Below are 25,675 nucleotides of genomic sequence, written 5' to 3'. Positions count from 1 at the left end.
CTGGGGCTTCTTCCAAATTCTGGGTTTACTGTATAAAGTGCAACCAAGTCTGTAATATTCCAGATGATTTTATTATATGTAATTTCTTGGTTTGGCATCGTAGGAAGTTTAGCATTTTTTTAGTGCTCTTACATAGTTTGGTTTTAAAGGAAATCATATCCTAGTAATGTTTTGTATGTATTCTTGTGAAGTTGAAATGTAAATAATCCTTACACTTCTGACTGGCCATGCCTGACTGTTTTTATAGCCCACCAGAGATGATCGTGGCTGGTTTATTACTCCTTTGGGGCCTAATCCGTGGTGGACAGTGATAGCTGCTGTAATTCCAGCCCTGCTTTGTACTATCCTTATCTTTATGGACCAGCAGATCACAGCTGTCATTATCAATAGAAAAGAACATAAACTAAAGGTATTCAGTCAAAATTGATACTTTCACTGTTGTTTTCTGCTTCACATTATGTAATGTGCACCCATCTACTTGAGTATGCTAGTTTGTTATGTTATATAGAACCCCTTTAAACTTTTATGGTTTTTTTCTTTGTTGGTCTGTGTAGTACCTGTGCCCTGTGTCAGTGATCCACTGCCTTACAGAAGACTTTATGAATGTAATTGGGAATACAGATTCTGAATTAAGAAAGTGCTATCTTCTGTGCTTTATTGGAAGTATGATTCATTCACTTAAATAAAAAAAATGCTTCAAGTTAATAATCTTAAATACCATAATATTAATTGCCTCTTCAGGTATTGACAGTCTTGTCCTACTGTATTAGATTTTTAAAAACTACTCAGGGGTTATTTTGTAATATCAGCATTCTTCCCTCTCTTCATCCTTCTCTGTGGTTCTACCCATCCTTTTTTTTTTAATGCCCTTCCTATCTTAAAGAAGGGAGAAGAATAAAACTGAGCCTTAGAGGCACAATGGGTTCTTAAAACAACATAGGACAACTTCCTGCTCTGTTCTCTAACACTTTAGTTGCCTACAGATGGAGAGAGAAAAAGGGACATCACCCCTCTGAAAAACTGTTGGGCAAAATCTAGCAGCAGGTTTCTGTACATGTATATGCAGCAAGCTTAGGCTTTTTTTTGACATACTTTTAATAAGCAGCAATCCAATCCCAAGTTGCTTTAGCAAATGCATTTGCAACCTTCACTTTGCATTGCCTCTTCTTGGATGATTGTGACATTTGATATGTTCTTTTTTTGCCCTCTTTGTCAGCCTGGCTCTTCATGTCAATCCATAGCATTGCATGTGGTTAACTTGACAGATGCAGGAATTTGCTGCCAAGCTTTGGAATGTGTTTTTTCAGCACTGGCATCTGGGAGTCAGATGGTCCTCCTGGCTGCCCCCTTGTCTTGCTGCGTTTTAGTTTTGCTGGGGTCTGGTGTAGCATCACCTGTTGCTATGCTTCCTTTTCTTCCCATATGTCAGGTTCCTCAGATCATGTATGAATGTGAGGAAATGCTCTCGGATTCTGTATGCATTAGCAGATACATTCCTCATAAATGTGTCAGAAGGTAAAAAAAGGTGTCTCTGTTAGGATTTAGAATTAAACTCTTTCTTTGAGTGCATTGTGCCTGTAACTAATATCTGTGTTTGACACATCTCTTGAGTTTTGTCAAGATGTGTCTTGGAGATAAGGCTCATAAGCACTTTTGGGTAGTGAGGGAAGGTTGCTAGAGTTGATTCTCTTCATTTTCTTAACTTTTCCCCCCTTTTAAAATAATGTAAGCAAATAAGATGGCATTTTCATTTTGATATGTGGCTTACATTTTCATAAACCCAGACGCTTCCCATTTTAGAAGTAAAAGTTGTCTTCATAAAGAAATGATTTGTTTGCTTCCAACTCGTTTTCCCCTCTTTTTTTATACTTCCCATAGCAAATTCTGGATAGTGCACATTTCAGCTTTTGGCAGTCTCTGTAGCAAATCCTTCCAAGTTTAGTTTAGTTACTTTTTTTATGTCAAAAGGCATTTGCATGGGTTTACAGGCAAAATTATGGTTCAACATATTCACATTGTTTGCATGAACATCACTGTTTCATCAGACCATGACACTGGATTTGTTGCCATATTGCAAAGTTTTGTGGCTAACTACCTGACTTTTTAAAGGAAAACAGCTCGAGCTGCTGCTTGCAGCTGTGAGGAGGTCCTGGACACGTGCTAAAATTGAAATGAAAGATCCCACTCAGCTATGGTAGCAGATATCTATAGAATCAAGCTTGATGCATTGATCATTTATCTTTTTCAAGCGAAGGTTGTAATTGCAGGTTTTTAAATTTATCTCAGATTTGACCAAAGGGTTTTATGCAGTACTACAAAAGCAATCCATTATCTATCCACCTGTAGTATTTGACTGCTGCAGAGATGATCCAAACCCAAAGGTTTTGTACTGACTTTTCATGTGGATATTACAATGCTATGTTTGAGTAAGGACACCAATAAACCAGTCCCTGATTTTATATTTTAATTTAATGTATCTTAATTTCTAGATGTCTTATCTAAGATTGAAAGTACATTAGTGAAAATGTATTACTATCACGTGCTTACTATCTTAAAAAACTTTAAAAAGATCAGTGTGGTTTTATGGCCCTTTCTATCATAAGCTGACTGCAAATGTTAGAAATTTTTGTGTAGGGACCAATAAAAAGACATATTTTTCCAAGTCCTGTGTCTGAATGGATGGATGGAGGGCCCACTAAGATTAGTGCCGTGGGAAGCTGGCAGCGCAGCTGGATGTTCTGCTTACTGTTATCCACAGAAGAGACTTAGTTAAAATGGAAAATATATGTATTTTCCAGTGTCTTACCAGCATCCATTTTATAAACAGGAAAGCTGTTTGGTGTCCACTGTAGAGTGGATTTGTGATACACTTGACTTGTAACTGGAAAGAGCCCAGTAACACTGAGCATTGAGTGTGAACTAGTGCGAATTCCCCTTAGGTAACCAGTCTGCCATCACTACTGACCCAACCTGGATAACACACAGAAGGAAGCTGTGTTTTTCCTATGAGTCACAAATGTTTAATTGTCTCTAGCTGTTCATTAGGAATGCCTGCCAGGAGTGTTCTCCTTAATTCAGATGTCATTTTACATCTTCTTTCTGTCTTTACTTTTTTTAACAGAAAGGATGTGGATACCACCTCGACCTTCTCATGGTGGCAGTGATGCTTGGTGTGTGCTCTATTATGGGATTGCCGTGGTTTGTTGCAGCCACTGTCCTCTCTATTTCCCATGTGAACAGCCTCAAACTGGAATCAGAGTGCTCCGCTCCAGGGGAGCAGCCAAAATTTCTTGGAATCCGGGAGCAAAGAGTCACAGGGCTCATGATTTTTATCCTTATGGGCTCATCTGTCTTTTTGACAAGTATTCTGAAGGTAATTTGGGGAAGTAAGGGAACGTTAAGGAATATCGCAATGAACATGTCACTGTTGTTATTGCATTATTTAATGAATGCTCTTTCCAGGCACATTACTAACTAACATAATGTTACACAATGAGAGTCTAAAGGGGAATTCTAATTTTGCTTAATAAAGTGCCATGGGACTTCTAGCATTTTGTAAACAAAAACCTTGTAATGAAAATCTGGCCGGACTGAAGTCAGAGGGAATTCTGCCACTGAGCTGTAGTAGATGATTAACACTTTGTCAATACTTTGGGCCCATGGCAAATTAATCATGAAACAGTCTCGTTACACCAATATAAAAGTTTTTTAGAAAATTTTAAAAAAATTATGATTTTTGAGTAATTTAAAAATACTTTTACAGTTGCAAGAGAAGTTCTATGGTTCATTTCTTGGAAATGAACATGAAAATTACCTCATGCTTCCTGCATACTCAACACAGCTCACCAGTGTCCTGAAAATGGGTGTCTAGTTACATGCATATAGAATGCCATGTGTACACTTAATACTTTTTAAAGAACTATCTGGCCTCTATGAAATCAGTGAGAGTTTTGGCACTGGCTTTAGTAAAACCAGAATTCAGCCTTGCCTGTTGTCACAGTGGAGGTAGTAAGCCCTTAGAAATTGTACTTCCCAGCAGTATTTTATTAAGTATATCATAAAGCCTTCACTTTGAAAACACACAGAACATGCATTTTGTGTATTTAGTATTTCTAACAGATACTTATCTATGGACATACTCCTCTACCTATGTAGTGTATGCTGAGAACATGAGCATTTATAATAGTCTCTCACAAAATCATTCCATAGACTCTTTCACCCATTTTTAAATGCTTTCAGCACAAAATATTTCTTCTAGCAGTAAGAAATATTTTGTGTCTCTCCAAAATTTTTCTGAGCAGTCTTTTAAGTAAAGAATTTAAGTATAAATTAAGACATACATGTTTTTGTGTAGTTTAGTTAATTTTATTAATAGGGAATAAAGTATATTGTAGTAACTGGCCATGAGAGGAAAATAAAACTACAGAGCCAGATTCTTCTTTTGCTTTATACTCTGAGAAACATTATTAATTTATAATTGAGTGACTCTGAATTTACAACTTGTCTGATTAATGCAGGCATATGGCACTTTGTATTTCAACTGTTTTGAATGTCTTTCTAGAAGCATTTAAAATTGTTAAGTAGTATTTAATATGCTCTTCCCTTTCTCTGCTTGTTTGTGCAGTTTATTCCTATGCCAGTGCTTTATGGAGTGTTTCTTTACATGGGTGCTTCATCTCTAAAGGGAATTCAGGTAAAATGGATTTATGATGAGTGTGTTATTGATGACGCTTTCTATAAAAAATATAGCTGTTCTTATTGTATTATTGTATTATCTTTTGTGTATAATCTTAAAGGAATGTTGCCAACCTTAAATTTTTGAAAATGACTCATTTAAAAAGGAAAATGGGTTCTCTCTAAATAGAGTATTCCCTTTAGGTAATGTGCTCCACTTTTTTTCCTATTTTTTGGGTGTTGATTTTTCTGTTCTCTCTTGTTATCAAGGGAATTTTGCCTGAGCCTAAAAACTGAGTAATAACTGTCAGGGGCTCTTCCCTCTCTGCTGCCTCCCCATTCACTTGCTTGCATGCTGCCTTTTCAGCTTCCAAGTTCCTTTGCAGGGCCACACTTGATGTTGAACTTTGCCTTTAAGGCTAACTTGCCCTAAAACTAACATAAGTGAAATTTCGAAGGTCTTCCCTGTGCAAATAAACACTCCAGACAGGGAGGGGGGAACTGTTCCAAGCCACAGTACTTCAGGGATGAAGGGTCAATTCTAGTGGAAGGGCAGCATTCCTGCAGCGGCCTTAGGCAGGTGGCAGAAACCAGGCATTCCAGCATTCGGGCTGGGGTTGGTAATGGGATCCTCTGTACTATTTCTCCAGCATTAAATGGCACAGTGTCAAATCCTTTAGCCCAGGAGGCATTGACACACCTTCCAAGACAATTGAGAAAGAAAAACTACATGGTGAAAATACAAGTTGTACTGTGAAAAAGGTCAAACACAAAAAGCAAAGAAAACGTCTGATTGTTTCTTTCATTATATTTGGTTGCAAGTTACCTCCATTTGTAGGCAAAGCTGGGAACATTTTTTTTTTTTTTTTGGACTGGTGGTCTCTATTCAGAGACTCTTCTTTTATAACTTTGCCTATCTCTTATCATTTGGGTTGATATTCTAAGAAGTGTAGTTTGGCTGCCTAGCTCTTATCCTTTGGGTTGATATTCTCAGAAGTGTAGTTTGGCTTTTACTGAGGTTTAAATAATTTCAATTTAATATGGTTCAGCTGTTTCTCAGAACAGGGGTATGAGAAAGTACACTATTGAGGAGTGTTTTTAAGGCATGCTGAAATCTGGCTATCTTAACTTGGAAAAGTGATAGCATCCCCCTCCTTATCTCCCTCCCCCATGCTGGGACAAGGAATGGAGATTTGATAAGATGGCTTTTGTGGGAGGATGTGCTTTTTGCTGTTTCTGTGAAAAAGAAATCTGCTCAAATCTGGCCAAATTATGAGACTTTAAAAAAATGCAGTTTGCACATGCTCAATAAAAATTTCCAAAACTTGACATTGCTGAAGGCTGTGTGAATATAGCATAACTCATCCATGCAGGGAGAATTGGTGTATCACCATCATTACTGTGCCATGATACAAGTGTCTCAGGTCAGTATGGAGCCAAATAGGCCTGAAAAACAGGAACCTCTCACATACATTCCTAGCAGCCTGGCAGTCAGCTTTCTGGCATTCCTTTTTTTTTTTTTTTTTTTTCCTTTTCTGTTTCTGGTTTTGTGAATAAAGTGAAATATGGAGAAGAAAACAGCCTGGGATAAAGTGTCTGGTGAAGTAAAAGAAAATTTCCTGTTCATTCACAGGAAATAAAAGACTGAGGAGGTCCCTCCATGAGCAGCTTTTTCTATGCTCAAGGAGGCAGAGCTCAGTTGTTGAAAAATGAGTCTAGGATGAATTAGGAAAGCAGTGTGATAGTGCATATGCCCAACAGGATCAACCAGCTTCCATTCAGTTTGATTCACAATTGATTCATGACCACTCTGAAGTCCAGCTTTGCCTAACATTAGCAGTTCATGATTAGAAGTATTATTTTAAAGCAACCACCTTCTTTGTGTGTAACATACAATGTAGTATGAACAGGGTATTTCCTGCAGTATGACCATACAGAATGTAACTCAGCAGAATTCAATGTCTCAGCACATCTGCAATACAATCTAGGGAGACAGTGTGTTAAAATGGAAAGGAACTGAACTATGAGTAACCAAGTAATCAAACTTTGCTTAAATAACTCATTCTTACTCTGGAGGCTCAGTGGGCGAGAAGATGAGTCCCTTGCCACTGCTGGACTAGTATAGATTAAAGGCTTATGATTGTAACTGAAGTAGTCTCTTCTGTGCTGCTGAAATTATGTAGTTTTGCTTTTAGAATAACAAGACAGATTCTTTGGATATTCAGGATCTCTTAGGCAGTGTGTGAATGCCAGCAAAGATGATCCTACACCTCATTTTGATCCAAACTTTTAAATTTTTCTCTTTCAGCTTTTTGACAGGATAAAGTTATTCTGGATGCCTGCAAAGCATCAGCCAGATTTTATTTATCTGAGGCATGTTCCTCTTAGAAAGGTCCATCTCTTCACTATAATTCAGCTGAGTTGTCTTGTGCTTCTCTGGATTATAAAGGTTTCAAGAGCTGCCATTGTCTTTCCTATGATGGTATGAATTTATTTTCTCTAAAAATCCCTTTTCACTTGTGGGTTGTTATTATTATTGAAGAAAAAATAATTTGGGGCCGGTAATTATAATACTGCTTTGATTCTTTGTTCAAGGATAATTTATAATGTATTAAGGAAGGAAAAATTTGACATTTAACCTCTATTTTGAGTCCTATTTATGGATATCCCAGTTTATATTCTTTTAGGGAAAATTCTTCTCTTGCAGTAAAAACACTAAATTTATTTGATATTTTTTATTTAAGGAGTAGTACTCAATCTTGTTGCAGAAAGAACATTCACCTATTAAGGAAGACTGTTCATTGCACTGAGGAGCTTAACAGTTCTGTGTCTTGGTAGAAGTAAAGGGGGTCTGCTGCTTAAGTGATTTCTCTCTGATTATTTCACTAATAGAAAATTGAAGATATTTACTGACCTCAGTGATGGTTAAATGCTTCAAGCCATACTTCAGTTGAGCAAAGGAATAGCAGCTGTTGGCTTATTCAAATTAAAGGATAAAATTCTAGCTGCAAACTGATCACTTTTGAAACTATTCCTCTACAAGTGTATTTGTCTGTTTTACTTGCTTAATTTCCTAATTCTTTGTAGGTCCTGGCTTTGGTATTTGTCCGAAAACTCATGGATTTCTTTTTTACCAAGCGGGAGCTCAGTTGGTTAGATGATCTGATGCCTGAGAGCAAGAAAAAGAAACTGGAAGATGCTGAGAAAGAGGTGAGTCATGGTTTCAGTTCTTTTTGCGTGTAGCAATTTATCAATTTCTCCTTTAGACATTCAGAGAAAATTCTGAAAGTAAGGCACATTCCATGCACCAGGCAGACTTGTTAACAGTATCTACATGTAATATTGTCGTATTTTGCATAAGTGCTTTTAAGGTTACAAGTCTGATAGGCTTAGGTGGGGATGTATTATTAGGGTGCCATACTGTCATATAAAATATTATCCACAGTGCTCCTGGGGATTGCTTCTGAGACCCCCTCAGGTGGTGTGCAGAGATGAACCCGTGTCTGTTGGAAAGCCCTCAGATGCCTGGGGCTCTTGGATGCTGCACTGGGCCGGGTCTCGTCCCTGCAGGAGATGCTGAGGAGAGAAGTGCAGAATTTAAGGCCTGTGGATGTCCCAGCTGCCTGTGAGCCTTGCACAGGGCACATGGCATCACTCTGTGCCCTTCCTGCTCAGCAGTGCCATAACCCTGTGCAGTACCCCAGTTACACTCTGGGCCAGTGCTGTCCTTCTGCTACTGCAGAAACAATTAAAAAAGGCCAGTGACACTGCTGACCCCTTTAACCAAATGCTCAGAATCTGACTCTGTGCCATTACCACCCACTTGGCTGTTTCAGATCTGGACTCCTCATCTTATTTCAAAGAATCTGCTTTTCAGATAATTTCTTATCAACTTGATACAGGACAGATTCTTATATATTTCCACTCAGAATGTTCCTATATTTTGACAGTGACACACTGATCTTTCTGATTGTATCTTTCTAATCAATTTTGCATCTATTCCGTAGTATTTTTATCTAGCTGTTGCTTCATGAATTGCTTGTTTCAGTATCATCTAAAACTGTGGGGATATAAAGTAACTTTATGTGTAAAGGACACACATGTCCTTTGTCCCTGATACCAGCCACTTGATCAATGTCAGCTGTTAGGAGACCTCAGTACTGGGCCCAGATAAATGAGGGACAAGTCTCAGTGGTGAAACACCAACTGCAAGAGCAGTAGATGGACTATGTGGGTGCTGGGGTGTTTTAAATGGGATTCATGTGTCCTGCATCAGCACTTCTGGATAGTACCACAGTGTGAGCAGAGGGAGGTGAATATGCAGATGATGCTGTGTAGTCCTGGCAGTCAGTGGGGACAGTTGTGCCCATGACCTCTACAATGCTCTTGGACCTCTGCAAAAGCCCAGGACCCATGAGACCTAAACTTTTGGTGGTACAAGGGTACTGCAAAAATTAGACAATGTGAATGGATGAATCAGCAAATTATCCTTAGGGATGCTCTGAGACGTGATCCAAGACCAGTGAAATGTGTGTGTTGAGGATTCCCATTAGTAGGTTTATTTGCAGAAATAGGACATGAGCTAATAATTTGAAGGTGTAACTATACAAACTAGATTTCTCTGCCTTCAGGATTGATTCTTCTGTGGCCTTTGACAACTCCCTGCCTCATCTGTAACCTGGAGAACTCTTTAACTTTGATTTCCTTGACACATTCAACATACTGTCACGGAATATGTTTTGGGGAAAAGATTTTACCTATGTGATAAGCATCATGATGATTATTTACTATTTAGTATGTCCCTGTAAAACTACCAGGCTGAAATTAAAATATGTGAGTCATTGTTTTCTCCCTTGAATCAAAGCAGACCAGAGAGTTGTTTCATCACCGTGTCTGTTGTCATCACAATTCAGAGTAACCAGAAGTAACCAAGGTAGCTCTCTTCTTGTGGGTCTGGTTATTGGAAAGAATTCCTTGTTGTCCTTATGTTTTGGTTATATGTCACTTTCCTTCCCTTGCTTGATAGGATGGCATCAGAAAACAGAACTGGGAAAATCTACTGGTGTTACTTTATTTCATTCACTCTCTATTTTGAGAGGTTATTTTTACATATTTTGGCATTTCTAAATATTTAGAGCTATTATTAAAACTGTTCAACTGTCAAAAACTTATGAAGCTGTGAAGCCTGGAAATGACAAAATTAACTAGTAATAAAAAACTTCTGACATGTAGCCTAAGGAATTAATTGGAGAGTTGCTATCACACAGCTTTTAAAAATAGAAGTATTCTACCCACAAGAATATTCAGAAATATAGTTGACAGGATCTGAAACTTACTTGATTGGATCCTAATTTCATCACTTAAGTTGTTTTTATATTTTTAGGCCATGTTTTTCCAGGGCTTTGTACATTTATAGTGGATATGATACCTTCTCCTCACAGACCTCCTTTGGATGCCACTTTGATGTTAATCAGTTAAGTCTTTCTGAGACAAGAATGAACAAAGGACTTTCCCATTTGAAGAAAAAAAAAATCATGGGTTTTAAAATAGTTGTAATAATAAAGCATAAAAGAAACAAATTTCTAAGCAGAGAGAACTTAAATTCTACTGTTTTGGAAGGTTGTACTGGCTCTTGCAGCTCCTACCAACAATCAGTGTGTGTGATGCATGTGGGGCTTTGGTTATCTGCCAGAAAATGATAAACTCTCTTCTTGGGAGAGCCAGCTCATGCTTTCAGACAGGCACTGGTGAAAATGGTTACAAAGCCATCTAATAAAGGGAAGAAAGCTGTGGAGGTCCCTGGGTGTCTGCTGGGCTCACACACGCACTGCAACAATTCAGAGCAGGATTTGATAGTTACATTCCTGCCAAGACTTGTTAACCTCCTAGCTGTGGTTATCTTGACCTAAGGGATGTGGAAATTGAGAATCCTCCTGTGGAGGACTTGTTTTTCTTTCTTCTTGCAGGCAGGTCATGGTGCTTGAGAGGTGTTGTGTTCTTCTCTCCTCCCGCTAAGACAGATTTGCTAAATTTGTGGTTATTTTACATAAAGGTTTTTGGTAGATTTGTCTCCTAATTCTCTTCAAGCGAAAACTAATTTTGGGTGTCTTGTTTCACTGCCTTTCACAGAAATAAAGCTTTGTCAGTATTAAAACTGTGTGTGCAAACTTAAATATTTTCCCTAATTCTTGCATGTAATGTTTACATGCATATATACTGTTATCAATGTTACTTAAAATTCACCAGACACTTGTTACTAATTTTCCTCTTTATTGTTACAAAATAATGCTCTATTTGGCATTGGAAAGTAGCATTAAGTGAAGATACATGTTTTAAAATAGAAGGTTTTACATGTTGTCTATTTAAAAAAAAGTATCTTACTCTATGAACTTCAAATAAATACTTAATATTAAAGAAAATGGAAAGATGATTACAATACAAGAATTTAACTTTTCACAGTTTCATATCCTGTCTCTTGTCTAAACTCCTTCATTCTAGGAAGAGCAAAGTATGTTAGCAATGGAAGAGGAAGGCACTGTTCAGTTACCACTAGAAGGACATTACAGGTAAAATATACCTTTCCTCTTTTAGGTGAGTTGCAATTAAATAAAATAAACGTGCCACAGTATTTATTTTTAATGCTCACTGAACGTCAGGAGGATGTTTGTCTGGTACAAATAGGTGAACTGAACCAAACACTGCAGCATTGAACAAAGTCAGCCCTTTTCTAGTCTTTCCACATGATCTCACATTCCCTAGGAACAAGGCACACTAGTTGGAAGTTTTCCATTGGGCAGGACTGCAGGATCAGACTTTTTACAATCAAGTTTGGCTTCTGACATGCACAGTGCAAAAGGAAGATGCAGAGCAGGTCAAACCTGCATTCACCCTGATGCAAGCAGGGATCCAGGAATGGTTTTGAACACACTGCAGAAAAACTAGGTTCTTACAGTATTATGTTCTAAAACATTCTAATTAAGATCCTATTATGTAAGATAATGAGTGAATCAAGAGCTGTCCAGAGTGGATATGGCATAATGCAGGGTTGACACAACTCAAAAAACATGAACATCTATGTTATAGGTAGTAATAATACATGTTGGCAGCCCATAAAGAATGAATATAATTCAAAGTTTTCAGAAAGAAATTCTTAATAAAAGATTTGAAATATCTGGTGACAGTAACCTCTGCATTAATGGGAGTTCATAGGAACACCATCTCAGAATGGCCTCCTCTCCAACATTTTAACACAAAGTTACCCTAGTGACTCCTAATGCAAATAAGTGTCTGTGTCTCTGAAAAATCCCAGCCTATTCCTTTTGACTCATCACACTACTAATGGTCTGTTTTTTCTCTTGTGTTGTCCATACCTTTTTGTTCTAATTTGTATTAGCAATATGTAGCTTAATTTATCTTGCAGTGTGGTCTCTATCGATCTCCATCGTGTGTTGACGTTGGCAGAGTTGCCTGGACAGTACCTGACTCTGTCCTGTAAGGGTTACAGTCCTAGAGCTAAAAACAAGAGCCAAGATACTGCTTGTTAAAGTGGTTCCCCAAAACATGTGACAGCAAGTTTACTGAGGGCTTACTGAACACCAAGTGCGTGTGACCATGAAGTCAGGAATAATGTACAGGCAATCCCTTAAAACATTTAAGACTTTATTATTCTGAAGTGTATAAATACCTGTTTGGAACAGTCCAGGTAAAGCAAAGAGCATAATGGCTACAAAGTGCTGCTTAAGGCTACTGATTAGTTTGTTTAATTTGGGCATTTTTATTAGATATCTTAAATATTTTATTTTCTTAGGGATTTTGATTGCTTTTAAAATTGTTTTAAAAGTAGGGGGAGTTTCAGAGCATAAGTAGGAACTTTTGGGATTCATGTTTAATCCAAGTATGCCACTATCATGCTGTGAGGTCTTGGGCAATATTTAATTTCACACTTCTTCATATTTCTCTTGTTTATTATTTGGGAGTGACACAATCTATTTTATTGATGTTACTGTGATTAAGTGCTATTGGAGGAAAAAAATACTAAAAAAGTGCTAAGAGAGCATTTAAGTAATTGTTCAGGACTTTTGAAGTTTAACGTAATTGCTTAACTTACATTGCACTTAATTATTGTCATCACTATCAGTTTTCAAGGACTTTTATTAAGTTAATAAGTAACAAGACTGATTGCTGGTTGTTTTATTGTGTATTTACTTTCATTCTTGTCTAGAGATGACCCATCTGTGATAAACATTTCTGATGAAATGGCAAAAACTGCTGTGTGGAAGACATTGTTGATATCCTCAGAGAATGCAAAAGATAAGGAGTCAAGCTTTCCTTCTAAAAGGTCTTAATTTTTTTTTACTTCATTATACTTTATATATTGGTGTCAAACCAATATTAGAATATTTTGCTAGGGATTAGAAAGATTTCTAGCATTTTGCAGTTTTATTTCTTATGTCCAGTTGTAATATTCTGAGCTCAAAACACAAATTCACTATTTGTTTAAAAACAAAAATCACAAATATTTGCATGGTACTTAGTTATGCTCCAGTGGAAAATGAAGTTGAGCATGCTTGATGCTTGTGTAATGAACCACCAGCCTCCACCTGGATATTGCACAACAGCTGTTGTGTTTGTTCTGCTTGCTTTTGTTCTTTCCTCTTGAAAAAGAAGTGATCATCACTGCCCTGGAAATAGCTGTATGAAAAACCCAGTACTCTGAATGCAATCTAATAATATTTGGAGTGAAATAATTTTATGATTGCATCATTTCTTTACATTTTTCTGCCTACTTCACTTGTACTCAAAACAGTTAAATAATTTTAGATTTTAGTCCAGAAAAATGAAGCCACAATATTTTATCTGTGCTAAAGAGTTACTACAGGAATAAGAAAATATTAAATCCAAGCACAGTGTGATTTTTTTAAGAGAATTTTTTCCTCTGCTTCCATAAATTTAAAATTTAACTATTTTCTATTTAATTGTTTTGTATCACACTTCTGTCATAAGCTCCCCTTCCTAATCACTCTAGAAGCTGATTCCCCAAAGGTAAGACCCTGTCCCCAGCCTTTTCCTTGATTGTGTCTTCCAATTCAAAATGGTGTCACCTTGGAACCCAAATGAGTTGACTTCGTGTAGTTTTTGGGGAGACAGAATGAAAAGAAATTTCAAATAGGAATGTAAAATGCCTTCATTTAAGGCCCAAATATTAAAATTTGGAAATTTACTCTGTATTTAAAATAGAAACTATAGATGTAGTTATACATATAGATGTATTTAAATGTCAAACTGAATTTATTCCTAGTCATCTTTTTTAAAATACAGAATTGTATTCTGCCCATTTCTAAATATACTTTCCAAAAGCTTCCTGTTTGGAACAGCTAGCCATTGTTTCAAGGTGAATAGATGCAGTAAGAGAATGTTCATAGTGATACACATTTAATTTTGTCACCCCAAAATGGCATGCTGCCTTTCAGTGTTGTTCCTTTCCCTGTACAGCATAAACCTGACTGAGCAGATGATGACCAGAGAACCTTAATTTCAGACACCCATGGGGCAGCCCGCTAATGTGGTCATTTTGATGGTATTTCACTGAGAGTCAAAATAGTGTAGTGCTTGTTTGCCTTCCACCCTACACATGGCTGAAAAGGATCCTGTCACTGAAATCAGTGTGGTGCACAGAAGGAAGTACTGGAGGGTTTTCTTACGTCAAGTGCCTCTGCTGTCCAGGCTGTGAAAGCCCAGAGGAAGAGAAGAACCTGATGTGGTACATTCACAGCCCCTGGGTACACAAGAGCTGTAATTTTCCTGGTGGATGTTGCTTTCTTTGATGTATGATAGATAATGTAAACTTGACCCTCTGAACAAAGAGCATCCACACAGATTGTGGCTCAGATAAGAGACTTGGCCTTTCCACTGCAGTAAAATAGAAACTGATTTTCTAAAGATCTCATTTTCAATCTGTTCTTTTATCTTTGCTCATGAAAACAAAGGCTCAGGAGAAAAGATTTTTCTGTTTTTAGATATGAGTGTCCTGTTGTAAAGGAACAGCCTTAAAGACTATGATATCTGCATTTTCATGTGCTCTAGCTTGTCTCAGATTCTGAGAGAGGAGTAGATTCAAAGAGCTTTAACCCTGAAAGACTTCCTTTCTGATAAGCAAGGCCGTAGGCAACTTTAATCTTAAGTCATATTAGGGATTGAACTACACAAACGTTTTAAACCATAACGCATGTGTCATTGCATGAGGATATGATTCAATCCTAGGTAATTACCAAGGGAAAAAAAGTTTGGAATGGTAGCAGTTGGAAGGATAATTTTTGCAAATGATCAAGACCAACAGTATTAGATTACACAATTCCCTCAGTGAAGGGCATTTTATCATAAAAGGGGAAAAAAATCTCATTTTGAAGTAAATTTTACTGATGCCTTCTGAAGTTCAACTACATAATGTTTAGCACTCCCTTTCTGCTGTCAGGTCTGCTTCCTTATATCCCAAAATATTATTAAATGGGGATAATTAAATTATGATAGTGTACTATGATTTTGTGTAATGTCTTTTATGCAAGCCATTGACCAATTAACAACATAGGGTGATTTCTGGAATGCATAAAATCTGGAAGTTATTCATAGTAGTTTAATGCTGAGTTGACTTGGCCAATTATAAACTAAGATCATCTACAAAGAGAGATTTTAGGCAGGAACAAATGACTTCCAGTCTGTGCATGGATAATTTCTATCGTAAGATGTGCCCTGGCCCTGATTCTGTGAAGCAGCATAGTGTGAGAGAGTTCTTACATCCCAGGCTCCTGAATGTTTTTAAGTGTCTATAAAAGGTACTTATATGAGATTCAGGCAAGTTGCCTAGTGATAGAGGCACCTGAACGTCACAATTTTCCAAACTTCATTTTTCATTAGTAAAATTCCTAGGGTCCTAAAGGTCTGCCTTTGTGCCTTTCTTGGCAGAATTGAACACCAAGGCACCTATCTGAAACACAGCCCTCTTTGGTACATGTAAAGAAACATTCCTCTGTCTTTGGTTATAATATTAAGCCCTTCAGAGAGCAATTTCAAAGCATGTGCAGGAGATCTGACCATGTACAGGAGGTAGAGTTAGCTGGTCTTTTTAAGTACTGGAGAAAGAAGCATCTGTCACTTTGTAGCTGGTATGAGTGAGTTTCCCTTTTCCACCTGAAATATGAAAATCCCACATCCCAGACCTTCCTGCTGAAACTTGTTAGACTACTCCCTTGGTAGGGAGGAAGAGAGCTCCAACTCCTTTACAGATCCACCAGTGATGTGTTTTACTGGCGAAAGACTGGACTTGTCCTTTTTTTTTCAAATTTCTCAAGGCATTAAAGCCCACATCTGCAGGAGCTGCTCAGAGATGTGAATCCTAAATAGAAGGAAGACTTTCCTGGTATCACAGAGGCACCTAAAACGTGGAAATATTATAGACTGTAAGGCACACAACACCTCAGTGTTTGCTTTTACTAAGCACAGGTAACTCCCTGCCTGCTGTACTGCTGCACTTTCAATTCATCCCCCTCTGGAATTTGTTTGCATACCCTTTGTGTGCAGAAAGTGTAACATACCCAATTCTATCACTGTTCTACAGAAGGTGACAGATTTGGCAGTTGAAGTGGCAGAAGTTGGTATTCTTTAGCTATTTCCATTAACACCTCTGGAAGCTGCCATAGGCATAGAAGTAAGCTTTGGCTGCACTGAATTGTATCCTTAAAGCAATTTTTATGTGAAGAAAAATGTCAAATGATTGTAGAATTGTGCATGAATCGCCTTAAGAATTTGAGAATTGATCTTGCTTTCTTTAAGCCTTGTGTAACTCAGCCTATTTCTCATTCATTCTAGTTAAGGAATTATTCCCATGAAACCTGGTAGGTTATGTGCTTGCTACAGGTTTGTTCTCAGAACCATCTGGTTTTTTTTTTAGATACCCTGCCACTCTTTGTTGAAGGCTTGATTTGCCTGTGTTGTGGAAGCCTCTTTCCATTTTCATACTGTGATTGAGACTCATTGGAAGAACATGACTTTTTATTTATTTACACGGTTGTAAATTAGGACCCTCACACACAAAAAAATCATCTGCTTTGCATGTATATTGCTTTCTGTAGGCAAATCAACATCGTTTTAACTGGGGGAAAAAAAGCTGAATCCAAATTCGAACTCTGATTCAGAGTTCTGAATGATACAGCTTTTGTGTAATCTTTCAGGCTTTTTTTTTTTTTTTTTAATTTATTTCCTTATAATGTATACATGAGGAAGTTATATATTAAACTCCAAATGGGGAATATTGTCTCTCCCCATCCTCCCCAGACTTCTGTTCTCCCCAATCAAGACTGAAAGCCAAATATTAGCTGGATATTGGCTTGCACTACCCTAGTTCAGAAACATTCCTTCTAAATGTACAGTGAACAAGAGAATACATTTTAAAGACAAGAAATACTTACTGTGACCTCTTGTTTCATTTACGAATGTGCTGGTATTGTCTGAGAACTGTGCCATTACCATTATGTAGTAAATTAACTGTTGTATTTGGCAAAAAAGAAAAAAAAAAGTGGCTGTCTTTGCTTGCATGCTGGCTGACTTGTCTCTGTACATCTTAAGTTCTTTACCTACCTAAAATGCTGGCTGTCTTCTGTACCATTCAGCACAGAAATTTGCACTTGCTTTCCCAGTTTGTGCCATGAAGCATGAAAAAGTAAAATATCTGTGCAGTGTTGGTTTTCAGGTAGATAATTTTTATTTTTCTATATATATGTATGTGATAGTGCTACTATAACTCTTTTGCTTGTTTGTTTCCCCTTTCATTTCCTAGTGCTGACATCAGAAAAGAGAAGAAAGCTGACTCAGGGAAAGGTGTTGACCGGGAGACTTGTCTATGACTTGCTCTTCAAGTGATTTTTTTACAAACGAATTAAAGGAGTGCCACAGCCACTAAATATAAATGATTTACCTTGTAACTTTTGTCTTTCATCTCAAATTAGCACAGGTAATGTAGTGCAATACTTGTCTCATTCCACCTTGTTTACCTTGTCTAGTATCAATGTAAATGTCTGCAGTAGCCAATGCAAAAAATCTTCGTGTTCGTTGCTGATCTTGGCCATTTATCAGTACTTGTATCAGAAATGTAAGAAGCAAAGTTTCTTTCAAATTCAACTTTCCTGTTAATAGGTTTGTACTGTATTTTGCTACTTTTTCTGTGTGAGAATACTTAATAATCTTGATTCAAGATGAACTTGAAAACCCTGTTCCAATTTTTTTTTTAAAATCACCTAACTAGTAAATGATTTCAGGAGACCCAAATGGACAAGCAACCAGTAAGAAGTTTATAAAATAACAACTGATCTGACCCTGTGAATAAACTAACAAGGATAATCCTTTCCTCCTTAATCTGTCCTTTTGATGTCATGGATTACTTTTGCAGTGTGAATTGCAGGGTCAGATTCTGTATTTGTGAAGTATTCCTTGATTTAATACAGTGTATTTAATATTGAAATTTGTATGTAACTGGAATATAGTCCTATATATATATATAAATATATATATATATAAAATTATATATTAAAACATTTTCTCACCTTAGCTAAAGAACACCACCACATCCTTTGATGTGAAACATGGGTACAGTATTTCTTAAAATGCAATCTGTGATTACGGTATCTTATCTTGTATTGTATGAATGTTGCCATGGTAGGCCAAACAAATGCATTTTGTCATTAATCAATCCATTATTTTACAATAGGGAAAATTCTGTGGATATGAACTATACTCCCCATGCAGTTTTATCACTTGCCCAATGATCTTCCTCTTTATTGCCTAAAATTCAGCCAGATAAAGGGCATATTTACATTGTCTTCTCTCTAACAACAACTGCAAACCTCTTCCTTTCAGAGATTGTGTGTAATACTTAAATGGGTATCCTGCTGTTGTTTTGTTACAGCTCTTCATTATTCCATCAAGTACATATTGATTAAAAGATAAAAACAACATTGCAAAGTAAAGTGTGGCTTTAAGGCTGTTACCTTTTTCGTAACGGATTTTGTTACTGCCCGATCCTTCAAGCTGGTTTTTTGTGTAAAAGACTGTGAGATTAGGTATTGAATGAATAGGAATGTGGAGCTAAAGTTTTATTGTATTATTTGGAATTCACTGATTTTTAAATTTTTTAAGAAAAATTTTTAAATTATTAAAATGAAAGCTAAGTCTCAGTATTATGCTGTAACTTTAAATCCTAAAAATAAGAATTGTAGTCATGCAATCTTTGTAAGAACTCATCCATAGGGCTCTAACATTCTCCAGCTTTTCAAAATACGCTAATTTTCTATACAGTTCATGAACAACTTTTTCCATCCAGCACATTTAAAATATTCCAATGTTTTTGTGTATCTGAGTGTGTATGTTTTAATACTTCAGCCATAAATAATTGCATTTTGCTGCAAACTTTTTAGGGTCACTGTTCTAAATTTACCTTAGCATTATCAAAGCCCATTAAAAGCCATTTTTATGGAGAAAAAAAATCTAATGGACACAAAGACGGACTCACATCTAATTAAATGTTTGTATATGTAAATTTAGGAAAAAAATGCTGATGCATTAAGGTTAAATGCTTTGTTTTGTGTACTTGATGATAAATTGTAAGATTCCAATTGTTTTAAGGTTAGTGTAGAAGCTCAATACTGGTTTGTCCTGAAAGCAGCCTGATGGTGTTTTAGCATATTGCTGACTTTGTTACAGATAATGTATGCAATCAAAATGTATTAGCTTCACTTGACCAACTCTTAGAATATTAAGAAATCAGTGTATTCAATGGCATTCTGTATTTCTGTTCAGTATTTCAGAGTGGTTTTATTTTAAAACACTCTGGTTTTGCGTGAATTTAAGTGCTTTTCCGATGTTAATCTTAACATTCTGAAATCACACACAATATTAAGCAAATGTAGTGCTATATTTACTTCTAATTTCATATTCCTGGTCAAAATTACTCAATTTCTTGGATGTAATTTATTACAAAAGTTTATGTGTACATGTGAATAGACTATTGTGTTTTTCACAATTAAGATATGTTATGTGAAAATAAATATTTATCCTAACTAATTTTCAATTTTATTTTTATACTGCAAAACCCAGAAGAGGTTTGCAATATCATGCAGTATTTGAAACGTCTGCCTGACCTGAATGTGCTTCACAAATTAATGAGCGGTAGAGCCCAGTATGGCTCCCTTTCCAAGTGGAATCTCACTGAAACATGCAAGGCAGTGAGTGTTGGCTCCCTGGGTGGAGTTCATGGTGATGTACTTGGTCTGACCTTAACCGTAAGTGTGACGTGGGGGATAGCTCAGAGCTCACCTGTTCCAGGAAGAGAATGGGAGAGAATCTCCCCGTGAGATGCTAGAATCATTAAGGTAGGTCAGATGCAAAGAATTGCATCTTAATGAAAGACTTAGAATCATTTCTAGTTTCACTTGTTTTTTTAAATGTTTCCTTGATTATACTTATTCTTGGCAGTTATTTAACAAGAGCCTGGTGAAAGAAGTTTTTTGGATTACAGAAACACTTTTTTTGTCTTTATGACAGTGTGATAACATTAAAATAAATCCCAACTATTTACCCTTGCATACACAAGCCACCTCGAAGTTCATAATGATAATCTTTTTTTTATAACCTGTCTGTACTGCTGGGATCTATATAACCTGTCTGTACTGCTGGGATCTACCTTACACTGATTTAGGTTTCTTTGCCTTGAGCCAAAAGAAGGAGACATGATGATATAACCTCTTGGAGACAACTGACAGCCTGTAATCCTATAGAACTTTAACAGTGGTGCCAGGTCTACATTAGAGCCACTGCTGCCTTGAACCCAAGATGATATTTGTAAAATTCAGCTCCAGTGTGTTTCAAAAAAACCCCAACAAACAGAACAAAACCACCCACCATCTTATTTTGTGAGTTAAGGAGTTGTTAGTTTGTGAAAACAAAACCTGATTTTCTGTTTGAGGCTTTCTCATTTAAGGACAAGCTGCACAAAGTGTCTTAACATTCTCCCCCATGCTTTATCTGTCTGCATGAGTACTTTTACATTCACACCTAATGTCACTAATAACCCACAATACAGACATAATCAGATGCTGGCATGTAATATCAAGAAACTGTTAGATAATCATGTCACACTCCATTATATGATACCATTACACAAAATCAGAAGCTTCACTGTAAGCCATCTTCAAAATTAATGGGGATTTAAAAGAAAATTCTAGTGTTCTTTTTCTGAAGCAGCATTTTCAATGATATGGACTACACCTCCTTTCATAAATTAATGTCTTTATTATTTTAAAGCAGCACAGGTTTTAGTACAAGCAGATTGCATTTTTTCTATGTGAAATTGAGAAAACTACTCTAATCGTCAGATGGAGAAGCCTACGTGGAGTGCTGGAAATAAAGCATTCATTGGTACGCTGAAAAGAAAAGCAGTTTTGCCAAAGAGCACGTTCACAGGAGAGTGGCAGTCCAGCCCTTGCTTTAAGTGACTGCTAGTTCACATTGTAATGTTTTATGTTTGTGTAAGAACCAGTTCCTATTCATCAGTACACAAGCAGCTTTACATCAAAAACAAATGGGGATCTTGTCGAGTTCCCAGAGGAGATTTTACAGTGCACATTCCCAGAGTAGCAGCCTTTTTTACTATAAAATAGGCAAAAATCACAGTACTATATGATAGCACACAAAGAAATTCAGTGCCATTGGTTTGATTAAGTATCATTCAAAATCTTTGGTGAAAGCTGGTTATGTGCTTTCCTTACAAGAGTTCTACAACTGTAATATGAGAGATTGCAGAGAAAACACACTAACTTCAGGAACTGCAGTATAAACAGTGTTTCATTCTGCACATAAAATATTAACATTGCAGTATTCCTGATGCTGATTCTAAAATAGTAATTATCAAGCCTTACAGATTTTCTACAAAAAAGTTACTTCATTCTTTTCACAGAAATTATCCCAGGGTTCATTTCATTTTTGATGGAAATATTATTATATTTTTATTCTGCAACTGATCGCCATGGGACGTTTTTGTCATTCATTACCCTGCTATACAAATTAGAATGTTTCTCTTTTAGACTGAAATATCAAAAGGTAATTACTCAAGCAAGTACCATGCTTCCTAGAAGTCTGCAACATCATTCTGGTGATGTTAAGACCTGATTAAACACAATCAATAAAAATGCAATAGTTGCTTGGCAACAGGAATCATTATAGAGATCAGCTTTTCATTCTGTACACCGGTATCCCAAGAGCTGACTCTTATCTCATCTTGATTTATTCTGGCTCAGAATACATTATCTAGAGAGTTTTCTGGAGAAGTACCATCACTAACAAACAAAATGCTGGTGCTAATGCAGTGAGAAACACTGCTTTAGGAAGTGGCTCATATGGGTATAAATATGCTTATGTGCTTGACCGGAGATGGAATGGTCTTTGTCAGTGTACCACTGTGTGAAAGAGAAATACAGAGAATGTTAGTTGTAGCTACATCTAAATGATATAAACCAAACAGGATAGACATAAAAATGTGTGCCACCATTTAAAATTATCCTAACATGAGGCTTTCAGCATGGAGACAAACACATGATGGGGTAGGGACCTGCCATGACACTTTAGCCTCTTCTTTGCGTGTGGGATATGCTATGTTTTTATGCCTGAGGTGTAAAAACACGTGGCTTGTCCACATGGAGGGTAGACTCAGCTGTTCATTTATGAGGGGTGACTGACCTCTCCCTCTGTATGTCCTTTCAGTCTGGCTGAAGGAAAACCACGCACTTGGCCCTCCTCCTATACGTCATCCTTTTTAGCACTGCTCCCCAAGGGTTGAGAGAGTGCAGGAAAGGAAGAGCTTGCACCTTAGTCTGTGAGCTTCCATGCATGACATAAGAAAGGGCAAATAACTGCTTGTCTTACAAGTTCAATAAACACCAGACATGACAGATAGGCTATCTGGGATTTAGGTGAAGCTAAACTTTCCTATCTGTAAGATAATATTCATTGTACTTTAGGTATATGCAAAGGTTGGGACTGGCTGTTTGAGAACACAAATATTTACGAAAACGAAAGATTAGGTAATAAGGGTCGAATATGAGATATGTGCTTTATGTTCAAATTTCAGTTACCGAACATGAAATGCAACTATATGAACTTTCATTTAAGATGGTAATGAATTTATACCTAACCACAGGGAGCTTATGCTATTATTCTCATTTGTATATTGAAAAACAAAACAGAACCATACCATTGCCTGAAAATCTACTTCAGCATCAACAAGAGCTTTGGAAATCTGTGCTGCTTGCTGAAAGTGAACATTATCTGAAAAGTGGAAGAGGAAAAAGATAAACAAAAATTGCTTCTGTAATACTCTGAGGGAAAATCAAAGCAATGAACACACCAGAGTCCCCAGCACTGCTGACTGAAACACAGATTAGTTGCAAAAAGCAGTATTATTTTATTGACGTAAATGTAACAGCCTTGCCCCTTCATGCTTTTGTTTTGTCAGTAGTAGAATTGCGAACCTGTCTGTAATACTAAAATGTCTAATTAACTGCAACTCACCATCTGCTGTTCCATGAATAAGGAGATACTCAACTTCCTTGAATTTTTCAGCTCTGGCCATTACTGTTGAACTCTGAAATTACAGGGAAAAAAAAGAAAAAAGGTGCTATGTATTAGGAGATGACTTGCTTCCAACTGACTTCGATTCGTGTTGACACAGTCTGGGATCCTTCAGCTAAAACCAAGCACACACCCTTGCCTATCCCCCTCTGAACTGCCATGGGGCATGGTCACACATCCAGGGGCTGGGTGCTCACACTCCAACCATTCCACACCCATCTGCAACTGTTACCAAGGTTATGGCTGCAAAGGCACAGGCAATGGCAGAGGGGAAGAGTTCTGGAGTGAGGTACATGTTCCATGCGTGACCAGCATGTTGGGATCCTGCAGCACACCGTGTGCCATAGGTTTCCTGTGTGACTGCAGACAAGTTAAAAAAACATTGTTGCCAAGGCAACAGTGCACCCTGTGAGAGCAAGGAGTAGATCTTGCAGAGGCTACACACGTTATCTTCCCCACTACAAGGTACAATAGTTCACCTGCAGATAAGGCACCCGTGCAAATACTGCCTCAGTCCCCAGTAAAACTGAGTAACAAGAAGTTTAAAACAATGCTCTCTCCAAATATGAAAGATAAATGCCTGAACGAAAATCACTAGACCACAAACCTCTAAGTAGAAGTCAAGCTACATTTTGGGAATGGAAACACTGATACAGTGAGGAAAAGATGTAATAATCAGCAACAGATTAATCAAGAAATTTAAAACACAGTAACAACATGTTCGTTAGAATATTCTAGCCCACCCGACTTGCTACTGTGACTAAAGAATGAAAATAGTAAGGATTGAAGATAAGATTAATTTGGGCAAGGAGAGGGAATAGGATGGTGCTCTGCCAGGAGTAGAGGAAGAAGAAGAGGGCTAACAAGGACAAGATTTTGGGCTTGATAAGACAACCAGTTACTCTGGCAAAAAAAACCCTAAAAATTTTGAACAGAAGAATGTAGTGGTTTGCTTTTTTTCCTCCCCATCTTGTACTAAGGCTGTATCCTTAGACAAGGATTCGCATTTAGTACCCCAAAAAAGTCAAATACTGCCAAGACACAAAAATTTTCTAATTTTATGTCTCTTGTACACTCATGAATCTTTAAAGCAAGTACAAATATTAAATTCCTTTTGCCTTGGCAGAATAGTGTGCCACAAAGCTTCCATACATGAAATGAGTTCTTTGTATGTATTCAATCAAGTCTAAAAAACAAGTTCAGCAGAGAGGGTAAAAAACCCCACCCTGCAGTCTGTAACACTGCAGTTGCCCTCTTTTGATAGTCAAAGGATGGAGAGCACCAGAAATCCAATATATGGAAATCCCCCAAATATGGAAGAATGACGCTTTCCATTTAGATGATTTGGTATCATGGAGTAAGAACATTTAGCTGTGAGTGCCAAAATACGGAGAGAGCACTTTGATGCACTGAGGAGCACTGGTAAACCAGCTGACCAAAAGAACAAATGAGAAAGAAATGCCCCAGTGACATTAAAGAAAAAAAAAAAAACAAAAAAACACACAAAACAAACAAACAAAAAAAAACCCAAAAAAACCCCAAGCCAACCAGTATCCTTTGAGTAAATCATTTTCCACATGTGCAGAGGGAAACTTGATAGGTCACCTTGCTAAGCTTTCTTCTAGAAAACCAATTCTGTTCTAAGCAAACCTTCTGTGAGTGGAAGCCTGATTTAAGCTACACTTCTGAGAACTTGACTTGGCAAAAGCAATTTTAGAAGGAGGATGCCACTATTTTTCCTCTTCAGGCATTAAACAAAGTTATTTGTAGAAATAATTCAGAAAGAAGAAACATACTAGATACTTCCTCTGCGTTTTTATCACTGATGATACTTCACTTGCTGTACTCAACATGAAGAGTCCGTTCCCTAAAACATGCTTTAAGGACACAGTACCTTTGTGTCCTTAAAGAAGGTTGCAAGATTGGGAGCACTCTCAAGTTAGGCACAGCTAGAGGACAAAGCAAAAGCAACAGCAGCTGAACAAAGCTTAAGTGGACAGCAAAATTTACTTTATTTACCACTTCCATTTTATAGTTATACTGTTGGAACAAAGGCTCCGAAAAGGTAACATGCACAAGTACTGAGAATTAGGCCCTGCTGAGTGTAACTGGCTTTTCTAAAGATCACACAGCAGTCAACATTTTATCAGCACTCCACAAACAAGTTAAGGTTTGGCTGAAACTGAAGGTCTCTCTCCCTTTAGCATATTCTCAGATAATAGAACAAATGTCAAATCAGTACAAGATGGCATATTTACAAAATTGTACCCTGTTTTGCATAACCTAATGATGCAGCAGTTCTTAAGGACTGAACATTTCAAATCTGCTAGAA

The 25,675-nt window shown here is 37.1% G+C and overlaps 2 protein-coding genes across 13 annotated transcripts in view; one reads left to right on the top strand and one right to left on the bottom strand.

Annotated features, from left to right (window-relative positions):
- The window catches only part of SLC4A10 (solute carrier family 4 member 10), a 154,676-nt gene extending 134,894 nt beyond the window's left edge, over window positions 1–19,782 (top strand). For 3 of the 10 annotated variants that reach the window (XM_048310260.1, XM_048310259.1, XM_048310258.1), the window contains exons 18-25: window positions 248–409; window positions 3,122–3,373; window positions 4,625–4,693; window positions 6,983–7,156; window positions 7,762–7,884; window positions 11,173–11,240; window positions 12,896–13,012; window positions 17,504–19,782. In XM_048310260.1, coding sequence (XP_048166217.1) covers window positions 248–409; window positions 3,122–3,373; window positions 4,625–4,693; window positions 6,983–7,156; window positions 7,762–7,884; window positions 11,173–11,240; window positions 12,896–13,012; window positions 17,504–17,570 — 1,032 coding nt within the window. In that variant the 3' untranslated portion in view covers window positions 17,571–19,782. Of the gene's footprint in view, window positions 1–247; window positions 410–3,121; window positions 3,374–4,624; window positions 4,694–6,982; window positions 7,157–7,761; window positions 7,885–11,172; window positions 11,241–12,895; window positions 13,020–13,677; window positions 13,717–16,019; window positions 16,171–16,536; window positions 16,563–17,503 lie in introns of those variants that run through there. The other 7 variants (XM_048310265.1, XM_048310263.1, XR_007204986.1 and 4 more) reach the window with 6 other exon arrangements.
- The window catches only part of DPP4 (dipeptidyl peptidase 4), a 75,305-nt gene that overhangs the window by 13,784 nt on the left and 35,846 nt on the right, over window positions 1–25,675 (bottom strand). Inside the window, exons 24-26 of one of the 3 annotated variants that reach the window (XM_048310268.1) lie at window positions 23,284–23,356; window positions 22,967–23,040; window positions 7,808–8,250 (exon numbers count right to left, since the gene is read on the bottom strand). In XM_048310268.1, the coding sequence (XP_048166225.1) occupies window positions 8,149–8,250; window positions 22,967–23,040; window positions 23,284–23,356 (249 nt within the window). In that variant the 3' untranslated portion in view covers window positions 7,808–8,148. Of the gene's footprint in view, window positions 1–7,807; window positions 8,251–20,989; window positions 22,173–22,966; window positions 23,041–23,283; window positions 23,357–25,675 lie in introns of those variants that run through there. The other 2 variants (XM_048310266.1, XM_048310267.1) reach the window with 2 other exon arrangements.

This window comes from Corvus hawaiiensis, chromosome 7 (assembly GCF_020740725.1).
Source record: "Corvus hawaiiensis isolate bCorHaw1 chromosome 7, bCorHaw1.pri.cur, whole genome shotgun sequence".
NCBI lineage: Eukaryota > Metazoa > Chordata > Aves > Passeriformes > Corvidae > Corvus > Corvus hawaiiensis.
This window is presented reverse-complemented; position numbering and strand designations above follow the sequence as displayed.